At 40.6% G+C, this 24,359-nt stretch overlaps 3 protein-coding genes across 3 annotated transcripts in view; all 3 read right to left on the reverse strand.

Annotated features, from left to right (window-relative positions):
• LOC311088377 (uncharacterized protein) overlaps window positions 1-24,359 on the reverse strand; it is a 252,493-nt gene that overhangs the window by 82,980 nt on the left and 145,154 nt on the right. The gene's annotated exons all lie outside the window — the stretch shown is intronic.
• LOC311088381 (uncharacterized protein) lies at window positions 9,464-18,048 on the reverse strand. The gene is made up of 5 exons (XM_084122443.1): window positions 17,835-18,048; window positions 11,479-11,799; window positions 10,971-11,276; window positions 10,479-10,805; window positions 9,464-10,217 (listed from the first exon to the last, which is right to left on the reverse strand). Exons 1-5 carry the CDS (start codon window positions 17,884-17,886, stop codon window positions 10,066-10,068), a joined length of 1,158 nt encoding a protein of 385 aa, XP_083978569.1. The 5' UTR covers window positions 17,887-18,048; the 3' UTR covers window positions 9,464-10,065.
• Window positions 20,652-24,126, reverse strand: LOC311088382 (uncharacterized protein). The gene is made up of 2 exons (XM_084122444.1): window positions 22,490-24,126; window positions 20,652-22,087 (listed from the first exon to the last, which is right to left on the reverse strand). Exons 1-2 carry the CDS (start codon window positions 23,345-23,347, stop codon window positions 21,860-21,862), a joined length of 1,086 nt encoding a protein of 361 aa, XP_083978570.1. The 5' UTR covers window positions 23,348-24,126; the 3' UTR covers window positions 20,652-21,859.

Consider the following 24,359-nt stretch of genomic DNA (forward strand, 5'->3'; position numbering starts at 1 on the left):
TACACTTAAAGTAGTTACAAAATAGATGTATGAGATGATAACTTATACTATTAATTGTACCCAGCATATATGAAAGATGTTACCTGACACACAGAGAGAGAGAGAGAGAGAGAGAGAGAGAGAGAGAGAGAGAGAGTGAGAGAGTGTGTAAGAGAAAACAGGAGGTAAAGAGAGAGAGCCCCAAGAAAGGGACTGTCACGCTTGTTCTGTGTTCCTGTTGTCTTTAGTCACGTCTGTCTAGTTTTCCTGCCTGTCGTTATCAGTTCAGTTAAATCACCTGTGTCCTGTTAAATATCATCATCTGTCTCACCTGTTTCTGTTCATCAGTGTTAGTATTTAGTTCCCTTCAGTTCAGTTAGTCTTTGTCTGTAGTTGTCGTTGTAAACTCGTGTTTTGAGTGTATACCCTGCCTGTCTGTACCTTTGGAAGTATACCTGTGATTAAACTGTTACATTGGAGCCTAATCGTCTTCGTCTGCCTGCACTCACAACCCGTGACAGAACTACAGACCGCCCGAAATGGATGATAGGGTTAGAATAATCATCCTTGCTCAGGAGAGCAAAGATTTCTTGTTTTTTTCAAGGGAATTTGTAAATATTGCCCTCACCAGCACCCTGGATGATGAGAGCCTGAAAACTCTGTTCTGGATTGGGGCCAATTTTGACCGTCCCATGGATCTCCCTGACACCACGGGACTGAATTGGAGGGATACAGTCCTCCGATGTCTGGAGTACGTTGTGTTTCGGTCCGGAACAAAACCAGAGCCTTCACCGCTGGTCCTGTCCAGCGCCAAGTCAGTGTCTCCAGACAAGATGGCCGCCGCCAAGCCAGTGTCTCCGGATAAGATGGCCGCCGCCGAGCCAGTGGCTGTTTCTCAATATGCGTTCTTGTCTGTACTTGTGTTCTTGTGGACTTGTGAAACGTCATCAGTCGCTGCCCAAGTACTGTCCCAATACACAAGTTTGCATTTTAGCAAGAACGGTTAAAAATCCCGGAAGTGTTCTTGACAAAGAGAGGCAGGTCAATACAGCAAGTCGTTTTTCTACAATTTCGTACGCTATTTCATCACTAAATTCACTTCTGAGAACATTTGATGCGAGAAATCAACTGTGTAGATTTCAAATATTGGCATTTTTACGAAAATTTATGGCGAATCGAAAATGTGCTTAAACGTTTTCGGAAGTGAGAATCTCCATAAGCGTAGCTTTATTGTTATGAATATACATTACATTGTAGTGTACAGTTGTAGAGTAATCCCTTGAGCTGAGGGTAGGCTTGGGTGATAAAGCCTGGCTGTAATCGTCAATAATTCTCGTTATATTTGGGTACTGCAGACGGCGTCTGTGCGGGGGTATAATGATGACTTGATAGCTAGGACTGTAACTGTAGCTAGTTGGGGATAAGTGACCACTGTGGTGCATCGATAAGAATGCAATTGGATGCTTTAAATCTCTTCAATGGGTTTATTAACAGTCAGCAGATGATTATCTGTCTTCATGAATGTACAGTATGTGTGGTTCTACAATAAACAAAAGAAAAGAAAATATCAGCATACAATTAAACAACAGTGCTGACATGATTCAATTAGTAAAGCTAATAAATTGTAATTATTATACCTTTCCCTTTAAGTAGCTTTAGCTGCTTATACATATCAAAATAACCAAATAAAATACCAGGTAACACACATTATCTTCTTATTGAATTAAAGAACAGCCTTCATACTGCTAGTTCTCAATACTATCAACCCAAAAAACACAGTTCTCTACTACTCAACCATAATTACACTCAAATAATAACTATACAGTGTCAGGTGAGCACACACATAAGCACAATATTAATATAAAACTAATAATATTAGGCATTAGCATGATGCTAGCGAACTTTATGCTAACATACTACATTTCAATAGAGTATCTCAGAATAGACTCTTTTAACAACCTAAGGCACCGAAATACACATACGTAAACATTTACACCAGGGTACTCGCATGTCTCTGAACGCACACATGCACAGATAGCAACACGGATGACAACTATTCACCTCAGAAATATCTACGATGTGTTTCCCGGCCAATCTCACGACTAACTCAAAACGAAACTAAAAACTGTCGCCGCGAAAACTGTGTTCTCTCTGTAATCCCAAAACAAAGCCGCTGATTGGCTGATCCCTGTTACAGCAAGTCCTTCTTCACAGGGGGTATTATTGCGCAATACCAGCAAGAACACATCGTCTCAAACTGTCAGCAGCGTTCTGTGTGCTCGTCACCTTGTGAGTTCATTCTTCCAAGAACAACTAGCAAGTGCGTTCTCCCCAAGAACACAAGTCCGTTCTTTGCATTCTTGGTTTTGAGAAACACCCAGTGTCTCCGGACAAGATGGCCGCCACCAAGCCAGTGTCTCCGGACAAGATGGCCGCTGCCGAGCCTGCACTTCGCGTCAGCCCTGCCGAGCCTGCACTTCACGTCAGTCCTGCCGAGCCTGCGCATCACGTCATGCCCGCCGAGCCAGAGACTGTTCACGTCATGCCCGCCGAGCCAGAGACTGTTAATGGCATACCCGCAGAGCCTTCTTCGCCGCTGGTCCCGTCCAGCCCAGAGCATTCTTCGCCGCTGGTCCGATCCAGCCCAGAGCCTTCACTGCTGGTCCCGTCCAGCCCAGAGACTTTTTGCCGCTGGTCCCGTCCAGCCCAGAGACTATTTCGCTGCTGGTTCTGCCCATCCCTGAGCCTGTCACCACCCCAGAGCCTGAACTCCCACCCAGCCTCCCTCTCCCACCTCCTCCCATCTGCCTTCTCTCAACCCTTCCTCCATCACTACCTGTCAGCCCCTCTGCTGCTCTATCCACCTTTGAGGAGGTGGAGTCGCCGTGGGTATGCCTTCCACCAACTCTACCAGGGTCGGTGGATCCCCGGTCTCCGCCTCCGACCTCCTCTACTTGGACTGTGCTTCAGCCTGTCAGTACATTACCTCCACCGTGGCTCTTACCTCCCTCACATCCGCCGTGGCCCATCAGCCCACCAGCTCCGCCAGGCTCCCTCGTCCCCCCGGTTCTGCCTTGGTCACTCCTCGCCCTGCCCTCGCATCGGGACTCCTCTCCTCTGGCTTTGCCTCGTCCATCCATCCCTCTAGCTCTGTTGGGCTCCTCACTCCCTCCGTCTTCACCTTGGTCCTCGGTCACTCAGGCTCCGCCGTGGTCTTCTGGTCCCCCGCCTGAGCCTCGGTCGCCGGAGCCGTCGATGTCGCCATGTCCTCCCAGTCCCTCAGCATCGCCCCGTCTCGTCGGCTCTACGGCTCCACCTTGGTCTCCTCAACCACCTGCCTCGCCTCCGTCAGTCGGCCCCCTGGAGTCGTCAGCCCTTCCTCCACCATGGCTCCTCCCTCCGTTGGCTCCGCCGTGGCCGCCTGCACTGCCTGCTCCGCCTTGGCCACCTGCTCCGTCTGCTCCCTCTTTGGCGCAAGGTCGCGCCTTCCGGAAGGGGGGAGTTAGGTCACGCTTGTTCTGTGTTCCTGTTGTCTTTAGTCACATGTCTGTCTAGTTTTCCCGCCTGTCATTATCAGTTCAGTTAAATCATAAAAATAATGTCCTGTTAATTATCATCATCTGTCTCACCTGTTTCTGTTCATCAGTGTTAATATTTAATTCCCTTCAGTTCAGTTAATCTTTGTCTGTAGCTGTCGTTGTAAACTTGTGTTTTGTGTATACCCTGCCTGTCTGTACCTTTGGAAGTATACCTGTGATTAAACTGTTACATTGGAGCCTTCAGCCTTATCGTCTTCGTCTGCCTGCACTCACAACCCGTGACAGGGACCCAGAGAATAAGAGAGCCAGAGCAACAGTTTCAATCTTCTTTTATCCTTTCCTGACCATGTGACTAAAGAAATGTGAGACATTCAAACTGACCAATCAGATTATTACACTTCCCCCACTGTATGTGTGACAATTCATCGACCCCCAAAAAATCTTGGCCTACAGGCCTTGATCACTATCAGCCCATCTGTGCCTTTAGGAACTCCAAATGGTCCTTGTGGTAGAAAGAAGGGGTAGAAAAACAGTCAAGCAAATGTCTTTGTTCGTTTCAAATATCTTAGATTATTTTCAATTCTATATGCACTTTGTTTCTTTCTTCCTTCCCAGTGTGCATGAGCATTCACAGCAGTAGGTCACACAAGTTTACATGCTGTAATGTATTTGTAATTGTAGTGATTCGTCAATTTAGCTCAAAGGAATTATTAATTAATTTATAGGGAATTCGAAAGAATCACTTAATACAACCGAGCAAATGACTCGTTCGCGGTTCATTTGAACCGGCTGTAACTATCAGCTCTGCAACGGATATAAATATCCAAACTATAGTGAAACACTATAGTTAGCAAGGTAACTTAGATCAGGAGTTTAAGACATTAAATTCGTAAGCACATAACACAAGTAACACTTCTCTTTAAAATACAAACAAGACTTTGATTATTCTAACACATAAAACTAATATCTAACACAAACATACGCACACACATTCATACGAGTTGCAGAAAGAAAGAGAGAGTGAGGAAAGAATGAGTTTTAAGAGTGAGATGATATATAAATAGATGAGCCGCAGGTGCATCGTCAGATATTTTCTTTGAAGAGCAGTCCTGGGACATCTTCTACATGGCAATGCAGCGCAGCATCTCATTCCGCTTTTTCAGGGAACAGGGTTACAGTCAAGTAACCCGGAACGTTCCCTTTCAAAAGCTACTATCGATGCTGCGCTGCTTAGCGCATTGGGAACGAGAATACCCACGCCGCCGTGCTTGAAGGTGTCTGGACCCCTTATGGTTGTGTAGGTGTGCTCACAAGAACGCAAGAAGGCCTTAAGGTGATGATACACAGGGCAACTTTTTGGGCAATGTTGCTGGGCAATGTTGCCGTCAACGGGCAACCAGATGAGACACAGGGCCCATGACCGATCTAAATTATCCAGATATATATTTATTGCCCATTTTCAATGGGAAAGTGCCCAAGCAACAATCGATTGGCAAGATTGCCCAGCAACATTGCTCAAAAAGTTGCCCTGTGTATCATCACCTTCAGACATTAGCTTGTGATGTCGACTCAAAGACGTGAGAGCCCGGAGTTGCATGAGCATCCAAACTATAAAATCTTATGAATGTGTGCGGAGAGGACCAGCCTGCCGCGTCACAAACATTTTGTAAGGGGGCACCCCTTGCCAAAGCAGTAGAGGAGGCGACCCCCCTGGTGGAGTGAGCCCACAGACCTGTTGGCGGTACTTGACCACGCACCTCATAGGCAAGAGCAATAGCATCCCTGACCCAATGTGACATGGTCTTCTTGGTGGCAGCTGCCCCCCCCTGTTACTGCCCCCATAAAAGACGAACAATTGCTCTGACTTACGCCACTGGCTAGTGCAGTGGACGTAGGTCTGAATAGCATGGACTGGACACAGTCTGTGAGATCTCTCCTGTTCCGGTGTTGTAAATGGTGGAGAGCAGAAGGCCTCAAGAGTGACCGGATGTACAGTCGAGAAAGGAACCTTTGGCAGGTAGTCAGGATAAGGGTGCAAAATCGCTTTCACCATACCTGGGGCAAAGTCTAAGCAGGATGACGAGATTGACAGAGCCTGCATATCCCCAATTCTTATAGCCATTAGAAAAACCATCTTTAAGGTCAGACGTTTGTCAGACGCTGACTCTAGAGGTTCAAAGGGGGTCTCAACCAGACCCTCAAGGACTATAGATAAGTCCCATGTTGGGATCTTGGTTCTTATAGGCGGCCTCAGTCGTCTGGCCCCACGAATGAAGCGAGCGAAAGCAGAAGATGCCTCCTGAGTGACACCCCATCCACCAAGGCGTGGCAAGCCGAAAGAGTGGCCACATAAACCCTTAGAGTGGAGGGGGATGTGCCTGTTGACAACTTTTCTTGCAGAAAGTCCAGAACTGAAGCAATCTGGCAGTTGACCGGATCTGCATTATGTGCTGTACACCACCTTTCAAAGACACCCCATTTACTGCTATAATTCTTTCTAGTGGAGGAAGCCCTAGCATTCAGAATGGTCTCAATAACATTAGGCGAAAGCCCAGTGTCCCTCAGTTGGTACCCATCAGGGGCCAAACATGAAGGTTCCACAGGTCGGGCCTGGGATGGAATATCGTGCCCTCCGCCTGAGACAGAAGGTCGAGGAGAGATATTACCTCCGAGAACCATACTCTTTTCGGCCAACGTGGCGCTATCAGTAAGAAGCAAGACCCTTGTTGGCGAACTCTGGCTTGAACTCCTGGGAGCAGAGAAACTGGAGGAAACGCATACAGGCGCTTTTTGGGCCATGTGTGCGCCATCGCGTCCTGCGGGAACGGCAGGGGTAGAAATAAAACTCACTTTTGCACTCACACTCTCTCACACTTACACACAATCTCTCTCACACACACACACACACACACTCACTTGGATATGTGGTTTACGGGGACTCTCCATAGGCGTAATGGTTTTTCTAATGTACAAACTGTATAATATATCCCCCTACACTAACCCTACCCCTAAACCTTCCAATCACAGAAAACTTTTGGCATTTTTTGAATTTCAAAAAACACCATTTAGTATGTTTTTAAGCCATTTGGTTTATGAGGACACAGATGTCCTCATAAACCATGTTTACGTTGTAATACCCATGTCATTATACACATTTGTGTCCCCATAAACCATATACAAAATGAGCCAAGGCCAATGAGTCTGAGTTTGAAAAAATAATTAATCGTATCAGTTTCTTTTGATAAAAAATGAAAACCTGAACACCATACAAGGGTTATAGTCCCCATGAAATCAATTGATTTTTTTTGGCTTTTAGTATGAACATGTTAGCCTTACTGTTATCTATAAGCTAGTGTGCTCCAAAACAATGGCAAAAGTAACATTTAGAAGATATAAGTGTTCAAAACTTAGTCTCTCACTTCACCAATATGGATCAATGATTTTGATGACATCATTCTGCACTTCAGCTTCTCATCAGGTTTCCTGTCCAATCAAATGCTCTCTAAAATATGAAGCTACACCCCCTACACTAAATAGACACTGAAGCTGCAACTGAAATCAGTCACTTGTTCACACTATTGTTCATACTACAATTTTCTACATGCTGAAGGCACATAGTGCACTATATAGAGGATATGGAACGATTCAATGTGTATAAAAAAGTGTAAATATGTTTTCCATCGGGGCGAATGAAGTCTGGTTTATAAACTGAAGCAAGCTGTGATATAAACTAAACGCTATTGGCTATTTTTAAAAAATGGGAGGAGCTTCTTCATATGCCCCGCCCTCTCCCTGTTTCAGTGGAAATTACATCAACACACTGAATAATGCTGTGTGTTTCAAGGCACTTCAGTGGGACTTTAACAGTCAAATACCGCCTTGCTTTAGTCGGAAATACTTCTTAGAAAACTTTGTCATAATGGTGTCGACTAGTATTGTTCCCGGTGCAAACCGTTTGGTGGGAGTGAGTTACTTTCGGTTTCCAGTGAAGGATCAGCTAAAGGCTGCAAACAGACAATATGTAAAACCTACTATTTGTAGTCAACACTAACGCATCCAGATCCACACAAGATCTGCGACGCCGTCCGGACCTGCAAATAAATCAGGATTCCAGTGCTAATATCCAGATACTTTTTGATGTTGTGTTTCAGAAACCCGTCTGTGTTCATGGTGATTGGCTTGAGGACACAGTCTTCAGGAGTTTAAGAATGATGTGTGGTTGGTTTTTAATTCCTCTTTCTCAGGCCTTGTCCACACTAATATGCATCTTTTTCTCTCCGTGTTGGTCTTCTGTCACACTGAGACGCCGTTTTTATTAATAAAAACAAAGCTTTTTGAAAACGCTCTCCTAAGTGGATAAATTTGAAAGCGTTTCCGCGTTGTAATGTCGACTGTGAAACTGGAGGTATTTAAAAAAGATGATGTAAGTTTAGTCATGTGACGCATATTGTACCAATATATTCATGTTTATAACGGTATTGTGCCTGTAATGTGCTGTTCACTTTCACACAGTTGCTAAAACTCTGTTACTTTGCAAACTCTTCATATCACAGTCCTGCAAACATGACATCAATTCACTGGCATCTGCTGTCCTGCGGTAGCCTGGAAATCCAGACCTAAATCTGAAAGTTTAATGGTCTGGCGTCGACTAATGAAACTCGGCCAGCTCGAGGGGCGACACCAAGCATGCATTTGAAAATCTTACTGCACTCAATTGGATAACACTACGACCAATCACAACAAGCCCCATACGCTTAGCTACCAGCGGAGCTAACTGGTAGATTATACTCTTGCGTATCCGGTCGGCAAAACAGCAAAAACGCCCTTCTTGCAAAGGAAGGATTCGAGCGGCGTCTTCTGTTCCTGTTTTAGATAAAAAGCCAAGTCTAACTCGTTCATTGTAGCGACCAAAGCCGTTTCAAACATCTGGTGTTCATCCATAGCCATCTTGCAATGTTTACTAATGACTTCGACGTCACAGTCATCTCGCCTCTGGCCCGCCTATATCAGATAACCTGATGTGATTGGTGCAGCTCGGATACAAGGGCATATTTAATGAGCATCATTACTCAACGCCAGAGTAACTCGCTGAGCAAATGGTGAGTGAGAGCGACCTGGACGATCAGTGAATGCTGAGATCTTTAGCTAAATAAAATGATCCTGTCAGAAGAATTGAGCGATAACTTTATTATTTATTTTTCCGTCTATATCAGAATTTGGCATTTCAGCCGTTTTCCAGAAGTTTCTCGTCCACACTGAAACCCTAGTGTGGACAGAGAGTGTTTTAAAATGTATCCGGATTAATGTAGACGAAGCCTTAGATCCAGTCATTTTAAAGGTATTTGATTAGATTAATGAATTTATGACTTTTTTCAGTTTTTACAGTGTGTTCTGATCCATCGGCACCGTTTCAGACATCCTTGTTTTTTGGGGGGATTTTGCACCAATTGAGCATGTTGAATAGAGATGATAAATCACTCTGATTGGCTATTTAGCTTAACGAACGAGTCAGTGCACAAGAGCAAAGTGGGCTTTTACATCTTCTTAACCTGGTCATTCCAATCCCAGACAGCAACATAGTGTCGGCCCACATCTGGGAAGCGTTGAATCCGCATGTACCGGATGTGGGCCAGATCTGGGCCGACACTATGTTGCTGTCTGGGGTGGCAAAACATTTCATAACAACATGAGCCACCTGGAATGAAGAAAGTGAGCAACATGACTGATATTAAAAATGGAAAGCAAGCACTGCTTTCTTTAGTTAAAAAAAAAGTTAGTAGCTCTGGGTGCCATTTAATAACAGCGATGAAAACTTGATCGTGAATACAGTTGAGCGTAACAATCACAGTGCAGCACAGCTAGAGAACCAGATTACTTACATAAAGTATTCCTGCAGGGGGCGCTCTACATAATAAATGTAAGAAAACATGGAGAGACTCTTGAACTTCAGAGTGAGAAAACTTTATTGATAAAGACAAGCAAATACACATGGACAGCAGAAGTAAAGTGAAATCTGCAGCTTGGTTTGAGAATAGATGTAGAACAGATGTAGTAAATGACTGGTGTAGTCATTCATCAAGTATATGCCATGCAGTGAGTTATAGCTAGCTAAGTTTCCACTAGTAAAATTATTTAAGTCAAGATTATATGACAATTTTAAGTTAAATGTTTTAATTAGCTTACTCAAATATTTGAAGTTGAGAGCAACTAAAATGTATGAGTACAAAATAAAAATCGGACAATTCTGTTTAAGTGAGACAACTGATTTAGGTTTTGCCAGCTTATTCAGGGGTGTAAAGTTTAAATATAAAAATGTAAAGCCTTTTGAATTGGATTTTTAAAAATATATTGCTGAAAGAGAGAGAGCGCAAGCTAAACAATCATCAGTATTTATTATGACAAAAAGATTAGAAGAACAAAAAACACACTTGAAGAACAAAAAACACACTTGAAGTACTTTTAAATTTCAGCGTTCTCCTTTAGATTCCACAAATAAGTAAATCTCACAAGCTATATATAAAAAATCAGTTTGTGAGAAATGACACCATTAGGTTTCTGATGTGTGAATATGTGCTTGATCTCGTTCAGCTCTTCTGGATCTGATGTCATAAACCAGAAGAATGACAGTAGCCACGCCCACCAGAGCAGAGAGGCCCAATCGGATCACAGCTTCAGTAGGACCACAACAGTGGACAGAGTCTGAGGAATAAAAGCATCAAACTGTGATCAGATCAGTTCATAAACGCTAATATCAGGAACAGGCAGACAAGCTGGAAAACATGAGAGAGAGAAAAGATAAATACAAACAAATCTAATCAACAATCTTATTTTTGGTTCTTTTTTGTTGAGTCAGTGTTTATATGATTTATATCAAACTATAAAATGATTCAACAATTAATAAATATGTAAATAATTGGTTAAAAGAATATTTGAAGGACATGAGAAATGATCTCTACTCACCAGAGACAGAAAATCTGAAAGCTTTTAATGAGAAACTTTCTGAGAGCCCAAACTCTCTCATACTTTTGATCTGTAGTTGATAAACTCCAGCATGTTCAGTTGTGATGTTTGTGATGGTCAGAGATCCAGTTTGATTGTTCAGCTTCAGTCTGTCTCTGAATCTCCCAAGATAATCATCATATACAGTGATTCTTTCAGCCTTTACATTAATTTCAGCTATTAAAATATTTTCATCTCCAAACATCCACCGAATCCAATCATAACCTTTCATTTCAGTGAGATCAGAGTTTACAGTGAGTGATTCTCCCTCCTTCACTGATATTTCAACTGTATCAACAAACAGAAACAGAGTTTGTATCTGAGATATTGATATTCAAATTTCAAATGAACAATAACATAAAACTTAAAACAGAAATGAAGCAAAATTGTGTTTAGATTAATATTGTTTCATTTGATACAAAAATTAAATGGTAAAACAAATATTTAACCTACCAAAGACAGCAAGAAAGACACATTTCATCGAAATCAGCCTTCGTTTATAAACTCCAGCATGTTCATTTGTGATGTTTGTGATGGTCAGAGATCCAGTTTGATTGTTCAGCTTCAGTCTGTCTCTGAATCTCCCATCAAGAACATCATCATATACAGCGATTCTGTCGATCCGTTTATTGATTTCAGCTATTAAAGTGTTTTCATCTCCAAACCTCCACTCAATCGGACTATCACCTTTTATTTCAGTGAGATCAGAGTTTAGAGTGACTGATTCTCCCTCCTTCACTGACACTGACGTCACTGATCCTGATACCAAAAACACACACAGAACACACACAACCAGGGTTTGTCAGATTAATACTGTGAAATCACTTAAAAATGTTTTACTAAATAATTTAAAATGTCAGTTTGAAATAATATCATAAAACAAACAAAAATAAACAAAATGGTGTATGAATTCATTTAAATTTGTTCATTAAAAACAGGTGAAACAAATGTTTAACCTCACCATAGGAACCAATAATGATCTTTCTCTTTCTCACACCGTTGATCTGTAGAGAATAAGATCCAGTCTCTTCAGTGATGTCTATGATGGTCAGAGATGCAGATCGTATGTTCAGCTTCAGTCTGTCTCTGAATCTCCCATCAATAACATCATCATGTACAGCGATTCTGTCGGCCCGTTTATTGATTTCAGCTATTAAAACGTCTTCATAATATCCAAACCTCCACTGAATCACATCATCATCCTTTATTTCAGTAAGATCAGAGTTTAGAGTGAATGATTCTCCCTCCATCATAATCTTTTCATCTTCATCACCAAACACACCTGAAGAACAGAGTTTTTCACAGATTAAAGCTTTAAAATCACTTGATGTTGGTTTGATGAAGCTTCACTGAATTACTTTTAATCATTTAAATGTGATGTTAATAATATTCTGCAGCAATACAAAGACAAAAAATGACAAATGAACAAAAACTAAATAAAAAGACACTTTTACTTTAATGTTATAACAAGTTATAGGCTGAATTTACTGTTGCTGTATAAACTCATGCTGTGGTTCTTTTCTGTCTTTAGTAGATTTCTTAAACGTTATTGTGGATTAACTAACATTTACGAAATTGAATAAAGACACAGAAGAGAAGCACAGCGTGTGCAAACTGGTATATCCATATATCTTTAGTAGATGTTAGTAAATGTTAGTGCTGTCCTGTAACAGTGAATGTTAATCCTCTCTGACTAATTTAACCAGTCATTTATTACATGGAACCAGAACTGAAGCCATAAAAACATATTTAAAAGAAACACAAACTGAACAAAACAATCCAAAACATCTTCAGCGCTTTCAGTCCACAAATATGAAAAGACAAACTCTTCAAAACTGCTTCAGTGATAAAATGACAGATGATCTGATGTGAAGCTGCTCTGTAGTAAAATGAAGTGAAACTCCACCAACATCTAAAATAACTGCACATCTATAAGTGTTAATGCATGAACATCTAGCTCTTTATTCCTGATAATTCACACTCTGACCTTTATCACTTTGAGCTCCAGTGCGCCTCAACTTCTTGTCATTTTCAAGCATAGTAAACACTGACCCATGACGTGTTAAAAGTGTTAAAGTGTTCTTTGATATTTTCCTATGATTAATATTCATCCACTATGGATTACACCACTGCTGTGACACTCTAAATGAAAAATTGTCAGGGCATTGGCGCATGTTCACATAAGAAAACAACTGAAAACAGCGCTGTTTGTTCGCCTTACTATTTGTAGTTGTATCCAATAAACTATGGTATTGTCGTGCCGTTGATATGTATTAATGCACATGGAAACGTGGGTGGAATGAGCCACGACAAGGAGAGTCCTTTCACAAGTTTTACTAAAGTTCTTCGGACACAGATGTAAGTTACAGTTCACAGCACACTCACCAACAGTATTACATTCATGAACACAGACTTGTATCAGGTTGCTGCAGCTGATAAGCGCTCTTGCTCCGGCACTGGACGGCAGTTTTTCCGACGTGCGATGAGCATGCGAGCGAGAACAACAACTCACGTTACCAACGTAACTTCATACTCTATTCACCTTATTCCGGAAGTAGCACTGGGTGGCGCCATCCGCGTAATCTCACTTCCTGGTTTAGCTACTTAGCGCTTTGTTTGCCCTGGTCCAATCTGTTATCTGTCTTGATATAAGTAGATAGACTATAATATTATAGCCAAATGCGTTGGCCTATGGTTATTAACAACTGCTGCAACGTACTAAAGTACATTTCACTTGAAGCTTTTGAAACAATGCCACAATCAAATTATTTAATAGCTGTGTCTTTCTAATAGCTATTACTTAGTTATGAAGATGTGCACAAACACTACTACATGTAAAGTTTGAAACATTATTACACCACAGTTTGTTTGCTTAATCACCAGATACATTTGCAGTGTATAGCCAACAGATGAGAAAAAAATAGCCACGAACTGGTGTAGAAAGAAAGTAGAGCCTCAACTAGATGAACAAGAGGGTAACGTTAGCTTAGCTAACTGCTAGCTGCAATTTCTTATGGTTTGATCTCTAACACAAGTAATGGCTGTAAAATAAATCCAGCGACTGAATTCTAGAGGACCATAGCTTTCAAACAAGGTATAGCATGTGTATGTGTCCTGTAGTGAGACCATTACAACATTAGATGTTTGTGGCTAATGTAGGCTAAACACTACACATCGGCCGGGCTGCGATCAGACAGGCAGACGGGTCATATAAACACCTAAAAGTCGTTTAAAAATTACCCCGAGAAACAGTGCATTGCTGTGCTGTTGGTACACACGTACATAGCACATTTGGCACAAATTAGCTTATCTTATGTGACATTTTATCAGTGAGACTTCTCTGCAGTTCTCCTCGAAATTGAATGAGGGTCCGCTAAACCGGAAGTTGGTTTACAACGGAAGTACTGGACAGAAGTAAAAGTGGGCGGGGCGGAATAAGGTGAATACTTAGGAGTGCGTATCTGAACATCCAATGAGCTACAAGAACACAGTAGGCAGTTAAGGGACTTAAAGGGCCAGGTTACAACAGTATTAAACAAGCTAACGCTATAATCGCTAACATTGCAGACTCATGGAAAAATACATCTGTTCTCAATTTTTTTTTTATCATGACTAATTTATAAATGACTCAGCATCGTCTGTATTAATGAGAAAATAACCACTTCATCTGATGTTTAAAGTGAATAAAATAGCCTTGACTGAAGAACTTTGTTCTCTCCACCGGCAGCGTTCCCAGATCGGGAGAACGATTTCCAGCCCAAAAGCCCAACAAAAAAACACCCAAAACTTTAACTATAAAAATAATGTTATAGAATTTTACTGGCGTGCCAATTAAGGTTGATAAGGAATTTTTTTAACTCAATAAAACAAAATGATGATAAAATAATATAAAAATAGATAAATTCCCCAGGAAAACTATGGCAAAAATTAAAGAAAATCTAGCAAAATTTCAAAGACAGACACTGTCAATGTCAATCAATAAATTAACCGATACCCTCGGAAAAACACATGTAACATTTTGGTAACACTTTACAATACGGGTGCACTAATAAGCATTAATTCATGCTTAACTAATGCACAGATAATCATGTGTTAATGTATGACTCATGAAGAACTAAACCATTAATTAATGATTACTGCATCAGTAACTAATAAAGATTCTAAATGATTAATAGATTAAGTAATATATGAATTGTTATTAATTAAATGTGTCATACTGTATTAATTCCTTAAAAACTTATTTTATTAACTAAAAGTGTAAATTAATGCGTTAATTACTACAGTTGGTCAAAGCAATGTACTTCAACTTCCAGTTGTCTGCTTTAATTAATCATTAGCTAATGATTAGCCAAAGTATCATTATGTTATGACTTTACTTGTTGAGGCACATGACTATTAACTAATTGTTAACTAATATGCCATTTTGGTTTTGACATCCACACTAAGCCTTGGATTTCAATTTCCAACCATGTACAACCAAGATTTCACTGAGTCTGATGAACCTTGTTCACGCACAGGACTATGTCAGGTTCAGCTTGAGGTCGTGGTACACTGAGAACATGCGGTCGAGAACTGCTATTTCATAACAGTGTCTAGACTGGACAAAGACAATAGAACATCCATTATAGTCAGTGATACTACACTGGATGCGGCGCAACACTACACAACAAAACCCTGACAGTAAACCGATGCCACTCTCTATTCCTGACGTACTCCGAGCTCTTGTGCTAGTTCTGTTACGAAGAACAAATGGACTTGCAATGGTCTGTCATGTCCAGTGTAGAGCTGGTCTCGTCCAGTGTAAACACAGTGTAACAGCTTCTGGAGCCGGTTGCACCAACAGGGCTTACGCCTGGTCTTAAGGTAAGAAGGTCTTAACTCAGCATTCTAAGTCCGACCTAAAAGTTACGACAGTTGCACCATCCAGGCTTAAGTCCTCTTCTCGCTAAGACCGGGCGTAAATCTTACGCCTAGTCAGTAGCAGGCGTAAATTCAAAATCTAGGCATATAATAGCGTTAATAGCCGTTAGATAATGTTTCTATAGTAACCACTTGATAACTCAGCAGTAAAGACATGGCGCGCCTTATACACAGACTTTACAATGAGCGGGCTTTTAGACGGGAGAGAGTTATTAGGGACAGAAGCAATCCATTGGACATTTACAATGATGAGGAGCTGATAGAGAGGTTTCGATTCTGTCGGAGAGATATATATGAACTTGTTGAAGAGCTGTCACCCGACTTACAGTATGTGTCGAACCACAACGCAGCATTGACACCAGCATTACAGCTGTTAATAGCGCTACGTTTTTATGCAAATGGTGCGTTTCAAAACACTGTTGGAGACATGATTAATGTCCACAAATCCACCGCATGTCGGGCCATCCGCAGAGTGTCACTGGCACTTAACGTTACAAGTTAACAAAACAGCGGAAGATAGTTTACAGCGTAACCTAGCAACGCACGCTGCTGGTCAACCGCACATGAACGCGCAACGCTAAGACCAAGCGTAGTTAAGCCTAGGCTTAAGTTTGGTTGGTGCAACCGACGTTAGGTCAACTCTAAAGACTGGTCTTAACCAAGACCTACTTAGCAGTTAGGACCAGGCTTAGTAAAGCCCTGTTGGTGCAACCGGCTCCAGGAGTTCAGATTCTGGTGTGCTGATATTTGTGTGCAGCCCAACTCACCCATCATTCACACATATTCACCAACATTACATTCACTGCATGTGCAAACTGTCAAAACCCATAAATGGCATATTACTTAACAATTAGTTAATAGTCATGTGCCTCAACAAGTAAAGTCATAACATAATGATACTTTGGCTAATCATTAGCAAATGATTAATTAAAGCAGACAACTGGAAGTTGAAGTACATTGCTTTGACCAACTGTTGTAATTAACGCATTCATTTACACTTTTAGTTAATAAAATAAGTTATTAAGGAATTAATACGTTATGACACATTTAATTAATAACAATTCATATATTACTTAATCTATTAATCATTTACAATCTTTATTAGTTGCTGATGCAGTAATCATTAATTAATGGTTTAGTTCTTCATGAGTCATACATTAACACATGATTATCTGTGCATTAGTTAAGCATGAATTAATGCTTATTAGTGCACCCGTATTGTAAAGTGTTACAAACATTTTCAATGTCAACAGTCAGAATAAGTAATGCAAAAAGTGAACTGAATAAGCAACGAAATTAGCAGGTATTTCACGCTTGTTCAGACACAACGACAGTCAAAACTGTCAACAAAGAATTAACAGCAATAATGCGCTTTCCTTCGTGTTGCAGTTTAACTTCAGACAGAAGTGTAAAAGATGTCCTGATGCAGGACAGGATCATATAGTTTCATATTCAGTTTTGATTTCAACTGTGAACAAACAGTGAGTTGTATTTTTTAGAGTTACAATTATATGAACTAAGAGCCTTCGTCATCTCCCTCCACAGGTGTAATTCACGTTTTGAGAGTTAGAGACTCTCCCACTCTTTACCGTGTAACTTATATTTAGGAAACCCTGGCATTGTGATCACTTGAATATACCAACCCGGTCACACTAAATGCGTCTCTATAGCACGCATTGTCTTTATCGTGCAATTCGCGAAAATTCGTTTTTATGTGCATATGATATGCATGGTTAGGTTTAGGGTAGGTTTAGTAGTGGTGTGGGGTACGTGTGTATTATACGTTTGGTTAGGATTAGAGGTTTATCATTTGAGAAACCAATCCTGTTCAAGTAATGCTATAGACAACACTTAATGCTTGTTGTTGGGTGCGTGTGTAAGCCTATTACATGCAATAAAGTGTGTATCATATGCACGCAAAAACAAATTTTCGCGTATAAACTGCACGATAAACACGTTCAAAATCTGATTTCTTATCGCGCTAAAAACCCGTCACTCATGAATCATTATGTTTGTCTGCTGATCAAAGCACTGTGAGGGAAGGGAGTGAGGACTCAATGTTTCTGAAATGTTTTACCTGCATTTGCGTTTGTATTGTTTTACTACTTACACAGTTATTTGAGTATATATTATTATATTATTTCCAATACACAGCTTGGTTTTTACTGATATGTTTAGGGGGGAAACCCTGAGATCGGGTCCTGATCCCCGCTATTTCTGCCTACGCTAATAACTGAGTTTAGACCTGAATTCAAACTTGATCTCACAGTAAAATCACAGCTCAATTATTTCTATATGAGAATAACAGTTATTGTTAAATCCTCTCTGTCTAATTTAACCTGTAATTTATTACATGGTACCAGAAGAGAAACAACCAAAGTCATATTTAAAACTCACCATCCAGACGCCAGAAACACAGACAGAAGAAAACAGTGCAAAACATCTTCATCGCTTTCAGTCCACAAATATGAAAAGACAAACTCTTCAAAACTGGTTCAGTAATAAAATGACAGATGATCTGATGTGAAGCTGCTCTGTAAAATAAAGTGAAACTCCACCAACATCTAAAATAACCACATCCTTAAGTGTTGATGCATGTGACCATCTAGCACTTTATTATCTCATTATTTCACGCTCTGAACTTTGTCACTTTGAGTTCGATTGCATCTCAACTTCCTGTTAGTGTGGATTTCCTGCAGGGGTTCAGACTGCAAGACTGCCGAATGACTAAAGAAACGTTGTCAGCAAGATGGTAGAAAACTGTAAATTTCTTGTCTATTCCACCCACTGCTAGTTATACCAACGACAGAAATAAGCGCAGTTACAATAGCTTAATATGTGGGAGAGCGTTGCTATAGAGAGTGACGATATTGTATTGCAATATGTTGCACTTCAAAGGCAATACCAAATCAAAACTAGTTAGCACATTATTTGTAATTGAAAAGGTTTAATGACGAAATATGGTTATGGTTGCACTTAAAATAGTCACAAAATAGATGTATGAGATGATAACTTATACCATTAATTGTACCCAGCATATATGAAAGATGTTACCAGAGAGAGAGAGAGAGAGAGAGAGAGAGAGTAAGAGTAAGAGAAAACAGGAGGTAAAGAGAGAGAGCCCCAAGAAAGGGACCCAGAGAATAAAAGAGCCAGAGCACCAAAGAGCCAGAGCAACAGTTTCAATCTTCTTTTATCCTTTCCTGACCATGTGACTAAAGAAATGTGAGACATTCAAACTGACCAATCAGATAATTACACTTCCCCCACCGTATTAAAAGTGTGACAATTCATTGACCCCCAAAACATCTTGGCCTACAGGCCTTGATCACTATCAGCCCATCTGTGCCTTTAGGAACTCCAAATGGTCCTTGTGGTAGAAAAACAGTCAAGCAAATGTCTTTGTTCGTTTCAAATATCTTGGATTATTTTCAATTCTATATGCACTTTGTTTCTTTCTTCCTTCCCAGTGTGCATGAGCATTCACAGCGGTAGGTCACACAAGTTTACATGCTGATTTAATAAGGGCTGTATTTCTTGTAACTGATTGTTTCATACGTTATACCGTCTTTAAACGTGACCAGCTGTGAATATTGTGTGTATTGAGATGTTGACTCAAGGACGTGAGAGCCCGGAGTGGCATGAACATCCAAACTATAAAATCTTATGAATGTGTGCGGAGAGGACCAGCCTGCCGCGTCACAAACATTTTGTAAGGGGGCACCCCTTGCCAAAGCAGTAGAGGAGGCGACCCCCCTGGTGGAGTGAGCCCACAGACCTGTTGGCGGTACTTGACCGTGCGCCTCATAGGCAAGAGCAATAGCATCCCTGACCCAATGTGACATGGCCTGCTTGGTGGCAGCTGCCCCCCCCTGTTACTGCACCCATAACAGACGAACAATTGCTCTGACTTACGCCACAGGCTAGTGCGGTGGACGTAGGTCTGAATAGCATGGACTGGACACAGTCTGTGAGATCTCTCCTGTTCTGGTGTTGTAAACGGCGGAGAGCAGAAGGCCTCAAGAGTGACCGGATGTACAGTCGAGAAAGGAACCTTTGGCAGGTAGTCAGGATAAGGGTGCAAAATCGCTTTCACCATACCTGGGGCAAAGTCTAAGCAGGATGACGAGATCGACAGAGCCTGCATATCCCCAATTCTTTTTAAAGAAGTTATAGCCATTAGAAAAACCATCTTTAAGGTCAGAAGTTTGTCAGACTCTGACTCTAGAGGTTCAAACAGGCTGATTTTCAGGAGTTGCAAATGTCATGTGACAGGGTGGACATTTTTTGGCTAAAGTTAGTTTTTAATGAGCACATGGTGTACAGCAGTTAGCAAAGTGATTCACTGTTGAAGCTGACTGTGCACTGTTTAAAATGTATATTTAGAATTTCTGAAAAGTTTTTATATTAATTAATATTTCACAATGACAGGGTGGACATGTTAAGCTTGACAACAGACAACTACAAACACAATATGATGAAAATTAGGAAATATAAGTGTAGATACTTATTGTGTGTGTTGCAGATGTTTTAACCTCCACTGAAGAAAGACCAACTGGGGGAGGGGATGTCACTGAGTACATCAGTTGGTTTCTTAAATGGGCGTTTACCCCATAATGACAGGGTGGACAGCAATTTCAGGGACACATGCAAACTGCTTAATATTATTATGAAAATAAAATATAAATAATCAAAATAACTTGTTTTATTAAATAACTTGCTGAGGACAATAAGTACATTAAAAAAGTATTTTAATTTTATGTCATTTAATCACTTTTTACACTCACTGAAGTTAGCTGAGCAGCGTGAGGGACATGCCAAAATCACATACATCCAATCAAAGAAAATGGTATAAAATCAGAAAAACACATTTCAAGAGACGTATCATTGTACTTTTATGTGTGTAAGTGTTTGGCCATTTATAATAAAACCTCAAAATTTCATTATTTTGCATTATGTTCATGATGACTGAGCGATTCTGATGAGGACACCAAAGGCACTTTATAGTGATATTGACCCACCTACTCCAAAGCACCTACCATCACATGTGGTATGACAACTGCCCCATCCACTGAGAGGACACTGGCTGTTGCAGATGTTATTTTGAAAGACGATACAGACTGTCTGCTGTACACAGGGATTCCACTTCTCGAATTCAAAACCCTTGTGTCTTGCTTGCAACGTTTTGCCCCCACATCGTCAGCATTTCCTCTTGACATTAATGAAGCTTAGACAGAACTTTGTTATTGCCGATTTAGCTAGACGCTTCAAAATGTCACCTGGTCAGGTCAGTAAAACACTGACATTTTGGATAGATGTGATTGCTGAGCACACCCAGGATCTCATTCCATGGCTGCCGCGCGAAACAATAAAAGCCACTTTGCCGCAAATTTTTAAGGACAATTTCCCCAACACAACTTGTGTCATTGACTGCACAGAAAGTGTCTTGCAGAAGGCTAAAAATCTGGACTCAAGAACTGAATCTTATAGTCACTACTATGCAAACAATACTGTCAAGTATCTGGTAGCAATTGTTCCATCTGGTATGGTTATGTATATTTCAGAGGCTTACGGTGGCAAATGTAGCGATAGATTCATCACACAGAACTCTGGGTTTCTCGACCTCTTGCGTGCTGGAGATGAGGTGATGGGGGACCGTGGCTTCATCATCAGAGATCTGTTAGAGGAACGGAATGTTCGTTTGATCATGCCAGCTTTTACGCGCAAGAAATGCCAGCTGACAAATGAGCAGGTCACTCGCACAAGACGCATTGCTAATGTCCGCATCCACATTGAGCGAGCAATCAGACGTCTTAAGGTGTACAAGATCCTCTCTCAAACTGTGCCTATTAATTTTGTCCCTAAAATCGACAGAATACTAAGAATCTGTGCAGCACTCGTAAATCTGCGAGGAGAGCTTATTTCTAGAACATAGACACCATATTTATACAATCAGTTTGAGCTTAAATCTTCAATTCTCTCTATAACTTTATCAACTGTATAAACCAATACACAACTTTTACTTGCATTGATATACCAACACTTTTTCTTTTAGTTGTTGTTTCATAGATAGCTATTTTCTTTTTGCTGTGTAAATTTGTTTAAATTCTTAATATTTTTCAATCTCGTAATATTCTGCAAAAGAGAGAAGTTTGTGTACTTTCACAGTATAGTATTACTATTTTTATTTAATGAAATGTTCTGAATACCACTGTTAACCAAATGTGCAAATGACACATTAATTTATTCTTATAAATAAACTCAAAAGCCAATGACTAAGTGTGTAATATGTTTTTATTCAGTGTGTATTTTTTTGTTTTAATTGTGGTTTGTTTCCTCACACAACTGTAACCATGCCTTTATAAGTATTGATTATTAATAATATTATTATAATATTGTGAACAGTGTAAACATTCCCCCAACTACGCATTAAACATCTGCAGGTATGTTGGACAGAGATGTATTTTCTTGTCAGCAAAATCATCAGCCAATCTAGGTAGCATGTGTACAAAGAAGAAGTTCTGCAGACGTTGCACTTGTGCATCTGTGTAGTGCTTATCAAATGGAATCTCCAATTCGATGTCCTCACTTGGTGTCCAGATGACTAGCTTGCAACTTTGTAGGCCCAGACACATCATGGTCAGTTGTGTCTGAAAGGATTAAGAGTACATATTTGTAAAAATAATCTGTTTAATTAATGCATACAGGTGCTTCTCAATAAATTAGAATGTTGTGGAAAAGTTCATTTATTTGAATTTGGGGGTTTCATAAGCTGTAAGCCATAATCATCAAAATTATAACAAATAAAGGCTTGAAATATCTCACTTTGCATGTAATGAGTCTATATAATATATTAGTTTCACATTTTAAGTTGAATTCCTGAAATAAATTAACTTTTACACGACATTCTTATTGAGAAGCACCTGTAAGTTTAAAATACAATGTTAGTCTAATAATAGAGCTACTTTCATATTAAAAAGTATATTTCTAAATATAGAAAATACATTTATTTAAAAACAATAATCTTTATTATTAAATTATTAAAGAATCACCTGGAGGTAGTATCCATCCTTTCCTTTAGGACAAATCAGGTACTGTCCATCACCTAAACTTTTGATGTCACCATTTGGCCGTCCTAGAAATTCTGCCAGTGACATGGAACTCTTGAAGGGGCACTTGATCTCAAGGAGTTGTGCTGAGTCAAGGATCCCATCTGGGCTGGCTCCCAACCAAGGATGGTCAGGGTGCACGACCAGGCCTCTCTTCTCCACAGTATGCCCTCTGCTTTCCATGAGTGTGATGACGTTTATCTCATTTTCTTTGCCATGCAGTGTTGCTGTATTGCCGGTGAATGTTGGGTACAGATGCTCATTTAGAAATTTTTGAGGATCTGTGGTGTTTCGTTTTGGGACCCGTTTTGCTGTGCTGGCTGTTAGACGAAGCTTTCTAGCATCATGCCATGACTGTGAAGCACTTTGCATCCTGGTTTCTTCCATCAGTGTAGCTGCTTGTGTAGGGGACACTTTAATGTAGGCCTCATAAAAATGTGTGCATTTTGGACATGTTAGTGTTGTGCTGTGTTCAGTATGACAGAGTGTATTACTGTGGGTTGGATCATGTTTGCTGTGGCCTGCCTTGCTGCTGTCTACATCTGCTCTATAACTTAACTGAAGAAGACCATTTGTCTGGAGCTGAAACAGTGGGGCCATCACTGATGAATTACTGTGGGCTATGAACTCTCTGTGGTTCTTAAAAAGTTGGGGAGGCATTGTTGATTCTTGCATTGTTGATGTGCCTGGATAAATGTGGTATGGCCTGTGATGGTTAAAATTAATGTTCTTCACCTTCCTCATTCCTACATTCTTCTTCGCACCTGAATTCCACTTCCTTTGCACATCAGTGCATGCCATCCCTGTCTTTCCCTGCCTGCATTTTCAACCTAAATTGAATTCAATTTTATTATCCAACAATATTAAAATAAATATTTTAAGTCAAGGCTACTGTGAAGCAACATATACAGAACATGAATGACACACAGTAAACATTTCAGTTTAGTACATTTATTAATTAATTAAAAATATACAATAATACACAATACAATAATACATTTTGTGCCCTTAATTGTCCTAACTTTACTGACCTTCCACAAAAGTGCTGCTGCATGACTACAAGAGCGTCCTGGCCCTGCAATACATGAACAACCCGCTGTCTGTACTTCACCTGTCACTGAAACTAGCACCCAAGCCTTATGGTGTGTTACGTGCAGGCTCTGGCTCGGCTCAATGTCAGCTTTTAGATACGCAAGGTCGTTTCCGACGTCCTTAAACAACACTCGTCCGACTTTATCACTGTGTAGATATTGATATGCCTCTGAGCTTTTCAGATTGCTCATCGCCTTACCATCACAGGCTACTGAATCTACAAAATAGCTAAAAATGTTACCATACGTGATACGAGGCCACTTCTTCACGTCATCCTCCCAACCATCTACCGCGGATGGTAAAGGTACTGTTATATCACCCCTTTTAATTTCGTTGAGGTTGTGTTCCCACATCATTAAGTTTGGATCGCTAAATCTTGAATGACGGTCAACTAATGAATGAATGAGTGTCAACTCCCGCTTGTTTACTTCGAACCGGAAGTCGCGCCCACTTTTGACGCAATGCCTCATGGGACGTAGGAAACTTGTGGATAGGTGGCCTCAGTCGTCTGGCCCCACGAATGAAGCGAGCAAGCAGAGGATGCCTCCCGAGTGACACCCCATCCACCAAGGCGTGGCAAGCCGAAAGAGCGGCCACATAAACCCTGAGAGTGGAGGGGGATGTGCCTGTTGACAACTTTTCTTGCAGAAAGTCCAGAACTGAAGCAATCTGGCAGTTGACCGGATCTGCATTATGTGCTGTACACCACCTTTCAAAGACA

Source organism: Abramis brama (assembly GCF_963993115.1).
Source record: "Abramis brama genome assembly, chromosome: 8".
In the NCBI taxonomy this organism is placed as follows: domain Eukaryota; kingdom Metazoa; phylum Chordata; class Actinopteri; order Cypriniformes; family Leuciscidae; genus Abramis; species Abramis brama.